General features: G+C 31.6%; 1 protein-coding gene across 1 annotated transcript; it reads right to left on the bottom strand.

Moving 5' to 3' along the window:
- Positions 1-6,276: 6,276 nt before the first annotated feature.
- On the bottom strand, positions 6,277-7,992 carry LOC123883819 (histone H3.2-like). The gene is made up of 2 exons (XM_045932755.1): positions 7,859-7,992; positions 6,277-7,447 (listed from the first exon to the last, which is right to left on the bottom strand). The coding sequence occupies exon 2, from the start codon at positions 6,830-6,832 to the stop codon at positions 6,314-6,316; it is 519 nt and encodes a 172-aa protein (XP_045788711.1). The 5' UTR covers positions 6,833-7,447; positions 7,859-7,992; the 3' UTR covers positions 6,277-6,313.
- Between the last annotated feature and the right edge of the window lie 3,109 nt (positions 7,993-11,101).

The following is an 11,101-nucleotide window of genomic DNA, read 5'->3' as shown; positions in this document are numbered from 1 at the left end:
AAAGCAAGAAAGAAACAATTAGGTATTCGGCCCAATGACTAACTAATTTGAGTAGACTATTCCCACGGCTCATTTACGGAGGCCTATTTAAAGTCAATTTTTTTTTGTTTTGTATGAACTAGTCCATCGAATGACATCAGAAAAAATCGAACCTACGATCATGAGAGAAGCACACTCTAAGGTCTCAAGTCAATACTACTATATATCCCATTTTGGCTTGTTCAAAAAAAAAGTCAATACTACTAGACCAACTCACATGGGTTAGCCCCAACGTCTTTGATCGGAAAAATTTGAATCAGTTGAGTATGAGTCTGGATTTGTGTTTTCTCTGATTGAAAAGAGTGGACGGAAATGGGAATATCTGAACTTATAAACGAATCCATCTATTAAAATTATATTTTTACCTTTTTAAATTATAAAATTTTAAACTAACACTAAAATTACATTAAATTTGTTTCTTTTTTTCCATATAGCGAATCTTAGATAAATCATTTTCTCTATTGTCTATTACTAATATATTAAAATCGATTACCACCAAAGTTGCTAATTTATCCTCATTACTTTTAACCACGTAGTAAGTTTTATATCATTCATTGTAATTTCACTATACATATATATATATATATGGGGGCTGCTAATTTAGACCCAGTTGGGTCTAAATTAGCAAGGTGCACCTTTTGAGTTGGACAAAAATACCCTTTCTTTTTTTAAAAAAAAAAAAAAAAACATATTGGCGCTGATCCAGTGTCGCGCGCCTACCGCAGGACCACCGTTACAGACCGTTGATTTCCATCAGACGGCCAAGAGATGATCTCATCATGGCTGTCGGATCATTCAGACAGTCCAGATCATCCATCTCCATGATAAGCCAGCGCGTGCACCACACTAAATCTGCGCCTGGAGAGAGAAAATTTCATTTTAAAAAAGCAGGACACGTGTCAACTGCTGGGTGGTTGGCGTGTTTTTTTTTTCATTTAATACTTTAAACTCAATTATTTCGTTGTAAATTAATTTTTTATTTTTTTATTTTTATACCAAAATTCATAATTTTTTTTTGTCTACAAATAGAGACTTGGTTCGTTTGATTTGGACACAAAAAAAAAATTCAATTTTTCACTACCTTTAATTATCTTTATATAATACTGTGAAACCATTTAGCTGGTAGAATGGTTTCACAGTATAACTCTCTGAAACCATTCTACTGGTAGAATGGTTTCAGTGAGTAATTTCTTAATTGTTTGCTTCTGAAACCATTCTGAAACCATTTAGCTGGTACAATGGTTTCAGAGCGTTGTACTTTGAAACCATTTCACTGATAGAATGGTTTCAGGGGAGTTGATTTTTAATTGTTTGCTTCTGAAACCATTTTACTGCTAGAATGGTTTCACAGTATAACTCTCTGAAACCATTCTTCCAGCTAAATGGTTTCAGAAGCAAACAATAGTTTTTAATTACCGTTTTATCTCATTTAATTAACGAAAAATAGTTTCAGGTCTCAAAAAATTTCATAAAATATACCAAAAGTTCCAGAATATTATCTAATATTTTATTAGAAACAAATAAAAACACAATTGGTTTCAGAGTACAAATCTATGAAATTATTATTATTATTTGTTAAATGGTTTTAAATAATCAACGGAATTTGTGAAAATAATTTCATGACTTGAACTAGGGAGAGTGAGGTACACAAGAGGGTTCTAAATAATTCATAGTACTTTACATAAAATTTTGGAAATTTTTTAGGGAATTATAATATTTTTAATTACCTTTTTACTCATTTAATTAACTAAAAATAGTTTCGGGTCTCCAAAAATTTCATACAATATACCAAAATTTCCAGAATATTATCTACTATTTTATTATGAAAAAATAAAAAAAATAGAGCCTCCCTGAGGCCGCACGCGCCCCCACGCGCCGCCGGTGAGAGTGGGCGTGGGCGACGCGCACTGTTCATGGTCCCTCCCACCCGTTTTATGCAGAAACGGGTCGTGCGACCCGGTTTTTGACCCGGTTCGATCTCCCTCAATACTCAACGAAACTCGACGTTCCTTATATGGATTTTGATCGTTTTTCAATTTTTCAAAGGTTTCCGGTATTAGTTTTTGAAATCGGCGTTCGATTCGCACGTAAAATGAGGTCGAAATTTGGAAGAAATTTAAAAAATGTAATAGTTGTTCTATTGTTTCAAAAAAAATAAAAAAGGGTATTTTTATGATACAAATTACATACATGCCCCAGTTGCTCTATTGTTTCAAAAAAAAAAAATGGGTATTTTTGTCCAACTCAAAAGGTGCACCTTGCTAACTTAGACCTAACTAGGGTCTAAGTTAGAAAACCCCTATATATATATATATATATATATACGATAAATACAATAAAAAAATAATATGCTTAAAAATAGGAATTAAACAAATTATAAATAGGAACAAAATAGAATAATATATTTATGCTTAAAAATAGGAATAAGATGAATATGCATAAATAGAAATATAAAAAATTGAAACATAAACAATATTTTTGCAAAAAAAAAAAAAAAAAAAACTATATTTCTCATAAATAAACAATATTACCATCAAATTTACTCTTAATTTTTAATAATAATATAATAAAGTTATTATAAAAAAATATAATAATAAAGTTTTTCTTTTGAGCAATATAATAATAAAGTTATTATAAAATAATATAAAAGTTATTATAAACAAATATAATAAAGTTAATTACTATCAAATTTACTAAATTATCCTAAATATTCCTAATTAATTTCTAATTATTTTTATTAAAAAATATACAGGGATCATTATTTGTCATTGATAATTTTTTCATTTAATAAATTTTACAAGAAATAACACAACACAAGTTTCACTTAAATTTTAAATATTTTATTCTAAATAAATATTTGCCTTAATATAATGAAAAACTTAAATATCGAATAAAAGTCAAAAAACTTGTGCGAATGCATGGATCTTTTAACTAGTTTTTGTTTAAAAAGATATAATTTGTAGTTTTTTATTTTTATATTTTTTTAATAATTTTTTTATCAAAATATAGTTCAAGTTCATGGAGGAATGATGTTCTTTATTTTGAAGAAGTTAAATTAGTTCATCTAAATTGACCTCAGAGAGAGTCGAACTTGAGATTTTAAGGAGGAGCACACTCCTTGGTCCCACCATACCAACCCAACTCGACAACTCCTTGGCCTCTGCATGAATGATGTTCTATTTTTCAACACCGTTAAAGATGAGGATGGATACAGGAATATCTAAACCCCCATCGGATTCAAGGAACGGAAAAGACAAAACTCATCCCCGCCCAATTTTTATGGCTACTAACAAATTAATTACTAGGTATTTCTTTGATCAAATATCAACTTCTTGGTTTTTTTGGTAAACAAATTTTAAATTCTTCACTAAAAACATATGAATTTGCACCTTTGTGGCACCTCTGTTACGCGCAAGACAAAAACCATCATAAAATCCCAAAGTTTCGCTAGATACGCACTACACCGGCCATCCGAATTTCTAGGTAATCCGCCACAACCAGCTGACATTTGTGTTTAACAACTTGTTTAAGTATGAGAATGTTTAATACTAGTTGAATTCCTAGTAGGAGCATTGAAATTTTGGATTATGGGAATTGGTGTTAATGTTGTCAATAGATGAATTGTGAGGAACATCATGAACAGAATGCTTAACAGAAAGAAACATGTTGAAAGGAGTAACATCTAATTTGTGACAACATTGTTAGAGAGATACAAAATAGTATCATATATATTGTAATGGTTCAATGGCATAGTGGTGTTTTTTACTCATCTGCATGGGTCCGACCGAGGACAGAGCCATGATTTTAGCTTAAGGGGGCCGAGTTTAAAAATAAAAGTTAGTAAAGAAAAAACTAAATTTTGAAAGCACAATATATATAAGAAGTTATAAGATAAGTTTAAAGCTAATATTGTGAATCACATTTTATAGACCATTTTTTTTAAGTAGAACTTTTTGGCCTTTATTTTTATATGTTTGTAATTTTGGTCTTAATCTATGCACTTTGTCTTTAAAATTCCAACTTTACCTTACCAAAAGATGGAAAAAAAATTGCAACTTTTTACATCAAAAAAGGCGAGTTTTAATCTCAAAAAAGATTTTTTTTTATTGAATTCATTATTGGGGAAATAAATCACCTTTTTTTGTACAAAAATACTATTTTTAGTTGGAAAAACATATGTTTTCGGATCAAATATACACCAAGTATGAAAATAAAGCCAAATTTTTGACTAAAAAAAGTGACCATTTTTATGAGTTTAATAGAATAGGAGGACCAAAAGTAAAATTATGCCATAGTAGTATAAAAAAATATTCAAAAATATTTAGGGGGTACCGTGGCCTCTGTTGGTCCCCCTTCTAGCTCCGTCCCTGAGTCCGACTACATAGAGTTGGTTGGACCGGCCCTGTATACGCCAAAATTTTCTTTATTGTTTTATATTCATTTTCATTTGGTTCTAAAATGGTTACTCACCATTTATCTCTCACAAGATAACCATGATCCGAATTTTTTTCGTTGTAGTGTTCGTATTAGTTGCCATAATGCTATATATTTTGCAACTCATGATAATGGCCATATTATATAGGACCAACGTTGAAGCCTAATTCTATCTTATGAACCAAATGCTTCAAGTCTTAACACACAAACCCCTTAAATTTTTAATTGCACTTGTATGGTTCATTGATAGCATTTTTTGTTAAAACTAAAATATTATGGTTCTGCATAATCTTATATTGACAGGTAAGCATAATAATATGTCAATAATTATTATACATCGCATGGCAACGCAACAACAATATAGTTGCCTCTTGGCTTCTAAATTCCCTTTCGCGGGAAATGCAATCCACTTTTCTTCATTGCTTCACTGTTTTGTTGCGATTCGGTGTCAGATTCTTTCCTTGGACCCTTTCCCTCCCATGACCAAAATTTTCTCTTGTGCTTCAAGATGAAACACAATGGCAATTTGGTGCCTCCTCTGCTCTTGTTATAGTTGAATTGCAGGATTCTCATGCACCTTTGCTGTTAAATATAGATCTCTTTGCTCACATTGTGGACTTCTTTGTCATCCTAAAATCAAATGCTACAAACTTCATGGTTTTCCACCAAATTACAAGAAGACACCTGCAGGATGTCTGCATCTGATAATGTCAATCAGGTTTCTATGGATCCCATAACACCTTTTCAGCTCAATGCTCACCAACACACTCAGTTGGTGAATCACTTACATCTTGTAGCACCTACTTCAGCTGTTGATTCTTTTGCTGGTAAGTTTTTTGCTGTTATTCTTAAAATGTTCAACATGTCTTCGACATCTGGATTATTAATTCTGGTGCCAATGCTCATATAGCATAGCATGTACACTTGATTCTTCTACTTCCTATAATCTTGTTTCAAATAGGAATGTTACCCTTCCAACAAATAAAAGTATCATTCCTGTTGTTGCTATTGGAACTGCAAAGCTAGCTCATGACATTTTTATGCACAATGTTATGCATATCCCTGATTTTCACATCAACCTTTTATCAGTTAGTGCATATCAGCAGAAAATTCTTACTCCATTACCTTTTTAAAAATCATTATTTTCACTAGAAAGAAATTTAAGTCGAAGTAGAATGACCAACTATGAGCTACAATTGTTTGTATTGTTCAAGACCTTTGAAGCATAAACACTAACAACAGATATGACACAAACACCTACATGTCGACATAGATAATAATTTGAGAAAATGATATACCAGTAATTCAATATAATCATATGTGTCAATGTGAGATATTGTGTGTCCAGTACCAAGACACACCTGATCCAATGGGTGTATATGTTTCATAGTTCACGACTGCTCGAGTTACATTATTTTCATGAAATAATAAGTTCAAAACTTGTCTTAGATTCTGGAAATGCACGATTCCACTATCAACCATGAAGTGTAAAATTTGAGCAATAAACTGGTTTGTATTGATTATGTCCAGAAGCAAATTAAAACAAGAAACTAGTAGATTGCACAAATACAGCAAAATAAGAACTTGAAAAAATCATAAACAATTAAAACAAAAGTAATTAAACAAAGATAAGAGAAAACATGAACTTCAAAAATTATAATTTCTGAAACAAAGACTGTTAACCCATTCAATTCAAATTAAAACCTGATTACATTCTAAATTAGATCGAAACTTTCTTACAAGAACATGATTAGCCAAGATTCAAACCCTAACAGAAATCTAATCAAGAACAGAACTGTAACAGAAATCTAATCAAGAACCAAACCCTAACAAATCAAATCTAAGCCCTCTCGCCTCTAATCCTACGAGCAAGTTGAATATCCTTAGGCATAATAGTAACTCTCTTAGCATGAATAGAACTAAGATTAGTATCTTCAAACAAACCAACAAGATAAGCTTCAACAGCTTCTTGAAGAGCAGAAACAACACTACTTTGGAATCGTAGATCAGTTTTGAAATCCTGAGCGATTTCTCTGACCAATCTTTGGAATGGAAGTTTCCTAATGAGAAGCTCTGTGCTCTTTTGATACTTTCTGATCTCTCTTAAAGCAACTGTTCCTGGACGAAATCTGTGAGGTTTCTTCACTCCTCCGGTCCCCGGAGCAGATTTCCGTGCAGCTTTTGTTGCTAGTTGTTTCCTTGGTGCTTTTCCTCCGGTGGATTTGCGAGCGGTTTGTTTTGTACGTGCCATTTTGATCGGAGAGAAAAGAGAGGGAAAATGAGTGTTTGGTTGTGATTTGAGAGAGAGGAAGGAAAACTGAGATGCGATGAGAGGGAAAGAAGTGTTTGGGGAATACATCAGGCTTATGCTCCATTGGGATTGAAACCCTATCAATAATGTGTCTGAGATTAGGGAACATAACTTCCAGATCAAAAGGAATATGCCAATGGTGCTATGAATAAAGTCTGCAACAGTAGCAGAAAGAAACTGATGAAGATTGACAGGTATGTGTAATGTTTGAGCCAAAGATTGTTTATCACACCATCTGTCATTCCAGAAATTTATAGTAAAAAGCTAGAACTCCGACTTGAAGCTACTCCATAAGGATGAAAAAATGTGGTGATTGATGCATTGTTTATCTCTACAGACCCAGCTTCTCAGTAATATAGCCCAATGTTCCTGTGAATGTAACATGTCCTAACAAAGCTTTAAATTTGAGGCTTCATTGAGAGTAAATAAAGACCTGTGGCCACAACCACCATGATTAAAAGGCTTGCACACGTTCTTCCAACTAACAACTACCAGCTTCCTTTGAGTGATATCCCCTGACCAAATAAAGCTCTTTATCAATTTCTCCAATCTCGTAGTAAAGATAATGGCCATGAGTAGACAGTTCTTTATCCTCTTGCATCCATTCGCAGAAATTAGGCTCTTCACTTGCATAATCAGTTAACATCTTAATCTCTACCATTCCTAAAAAGAAAATAATAAAATTCATTGCAAACTCATAAATTACAAATACAACATGACAATACGCTTAATCTGAATAGCAAGAATGCATGGTAGAGAGCAAAAGAACAGTCTTTCTATCACAATAACCAATTCTAGTGTATTTTTCTACATGCAAAATTGCCCTTATAAAACTATTATTAGTAGCTCAGCTCAAGGTGTATGTTTCAAATTCTTTTTACCTCACTCACACTAACAAGCTTTACAAGGAAGTCACTTCAAAAAACTTTAATGTAATGCTGAAGTATGAAGCCAAAAATACAAGGCATAAATGCTATTATAAATAATCCAAATTAAGTTCTGGAGGAAACATGTTCAGTCTGGAAACAGGGATTAAATTCAAGCCAAAATTGAACAAGTAAAAGAAAAACATACCAGTTACTCCCTTTGTTACAAGACCCCAATTCACAGCTCTAGGTTGCAAAGAACTGAGGAGCTCCAGGTAAGAAATGGAATGGAGATGTGGGCTTACCTTTCACTCCACTAGCCTTAATGTTATACAACTCATAGCCTAATATGCTTAGTGTATGTTTGGTTTCAATTCTGGAGCAGCGAGAATTGATTCTAGACCCGTAGAATTGATTCTGGCTTGTTTGGTTTCTCAAAAGTAGAATTGATTCTGCCTCCAGAATTGATTCTACTTGAAGCTAGAAATTGTAGCTTCTCATTCTAGAATTGATTTTTACACTCAAATTTTTTGTTCAACTCACTTTTGTATGAATATATACAATCATAAATCAATTCTATCAAAATCAATTCTATCAAAATCAATTCTGTCAAACTTAATTATGTCAAAATCAATTCTGTCCACCGCAGAACCAAACACATACTTAGCATGTCAACAATGTGAATGCATACCAATCACTTCGCTTCCATTTTCTGAAATTGGTGAATTTATTTTGAATTAGCAATCGAATTTAGTCCATTATAACCATACAAATTGTAACGACCCGATATTTTAAGTCTTTTTGATAATTTACTCAATTTATTATTTATTCAAAAATTTATCTTATGCTTATAATTATATTTTTTATTATATATTGTTATAGTCTTATTTCAATTATTTATTCTTTATAATTACCTTGTTATTAATATAGTAGTTAATATTGTGAATTATGAGTAGCACATAAAATGGTAATTCCTTGATTTCCACACGTTTTCTACTTTAATGTCATTTAAATGAATGGATATATCTCATTCCCTTTCTCCCACGTTTTGCATTCTTTAGAGAATTTGTTCCACTTTATTCTCCTTTAAATTTGCACACGTCCGGTTCAATATTTAATATGAGTTACTATTCAATTCAATTTCATTAAACAAGCAATTAGCACACACTACTATTTCCATTGCTAATTCTCGCCCAATTCTCTTCTTTTGTGACTCGTGCTTTGCCAATATATATAGCCACCATACACTCAGTTTTTTTAAAATAAACTTCAAGCCTACAAATTCCAATCTTTAAAAGATTATTCTTCTCTAAATTTTGTGTGACACCAAGCTTCGGTTTCTTTTCGTGTGTGAGCATCACTTCGTGGACTATAGAATTTATTTGGCTAGGGAGAAAAGCGCCTAAGGTAAGGGCTTTTTCCCCATACATTCATGCTACATAGGGATTTGTTGTGAGATGATGGTAGAACCTTTATCATTTAAAATCTATAAACATAAATAAATTCATGTACGTTTTGTATATAAATATATGCTTTCTTGTAATTGGAATAATTTTATATATTTGCTTCTATATGCTGCGTATATGTACATGGTTGTTAATTTCTTATTTACTTCTTATGGTTAAAGATGTTGGTCTCATTCTATTCTTTATTGCCTATGAATATTAGATGATGGGTGTGATTTGAAAAATATAAATTAAGGGATGTAAATAAAAGTATAGGGAGGACTAAGTATGTCCCAGGTCAGGTTGGTCTTGTTAAGGAAGTGGAGTTCATGCATCATATGTGATGTGTATAGCAGAGTTTCTATAGGTAGCCTTTGTGGCTTGGTTTACTTTTAGCCTGTGTGGCTGGTTTATTGTTTTTAGCCTGTGTGGCTGGTTTTACTTTTAGCCTGTGTGGCAGGAGCCTGTGTGGCAGAACTTATTTTTAGCCTGTGTGGCAGCACTTATTATTTAGCCTGTGTGGCAGAAGCCTGTGTGGCAGATTTTCTTATCCGGATCATAGTCTCATATAGGATTGTCTTAGTTGCATTGCATTGCATATAGAAAGGGAGAAAAAAAAATACAATAGTAAATAATTATTACAATTATAATAAAAGCAAAGAAAAAGTATAGTTAGTCCATGGTAAAACGGTGATCGTTGCTTCCTTGTCTTTCATTTGATTTTTCCGTGCAATTTGTAGTATGTGTAATTATGTTGCTTTGTTTATTACTGTGTTTAACAATTATATGCTGCCTATGTGTGTATATGTGACTCTTATCACCAAAAAGTTTTTATAATAAACTAATAAATATATTTTCGATAAGGTGAAGTGTTTTGTTATTATTTTATAACATTTTCTTGTGGTGAGTATGATTCAATATGGACCAGGAAATTGACCCTTATAACCAACATTTTAGGTACTCAAGGAGAAAGCTTTGATTGAATGTTATGTGATGCTTGAAGCGCGTACGAACGGAAAAAAAAAGGGTTTTGTTATTTGTGAATTTTATGTAATAAATAGTTCTTTGTTGTATTTTCTTCCGCTGAAAATTTTCAAACAATAATTCATTTTTATTAAGTTTATATTTCTCTGAATTTCACTTCAATTATCTTTGTAAGCATTGTATTTTAAAAAGAAGAAAAAAAAAATAGCAGCACATTTTCTAACTAAATATGATTTTTTAGGAACGTCTTGGATAAAAATCCGGGATGTTACATTTGGTATCAGAGCAATAATCCTCGGACAAATATTTTTGGGGTGGGAGCGATGTTTTATTTTTACTGACGCATGTTTTGATTATGGTGTGATTTATGTATGACTTTGTTATTATTGATGTTTTTCGGTGTGTTTCTCATAAGGTGATTGTATGATTTTTCTTGTTAAAGGAAATGATTTGTGATTGTAAGAAGCAATGTTTGCTATTATGAATATTTTTTTGAATAGTATTTATGCTCTTTTAATTGAAATGGAATGAATTTTTAGGATGACTATATTCATGAATAATTTTGTAGTCTTTAGTTTTGAAGAAATTTATTACTACGATGATTTTAAAATAAGTAAATTCTTAGAGAACATCTATGATGAAGTAATATGATCTTTAAAAAAAAATGTTTCTACCATATTTTGAATTATAATTTTTTCTTAAAGCTACAAAAAGTACTTTTATCTTTGCAACTTATTTTTGCTACTTATATTATTGGCTTCTGTTTGACATCAGAGTGCGCAGCGTAATCATGAAATTGTATGTTTTATCTTGCTCTTAAGTTTTTGTACCTTATTTTATTTTTACTTTACATAAAGTGTTTTAGAAAATTATACCTCAATTTTTTTTATCTAGTTTCGGGGACGAAACTAAATTTTTGGTGGGTAGAATGTAAGACCCGAGAAATTTATTTAATTACTATTTTATTTATGAGTTAAGATTCTTTAACTTCATCTTTTATAACAATTGGTTTTATCACCTTT

The sequence above is a fragment of the Trifolium pratense genome, linkage group LG5, assembly GCF_020283565.1.
Source record: "Trifolium pratense cultivar HEN17-A07 linkage group LG5, ARS_RC_1.1, whole genome shotgun sequence".
Classification (NCBI taxonomy): Eukaryota; Viridiplantae; Streptophyta; class Magnoliopsida; order Fabales; family Fabaceae; genus Trifolium; species Trifolium pratense.
This window is presented reverse-complemented; position numbering and strand designations above follow the sequence as displayed.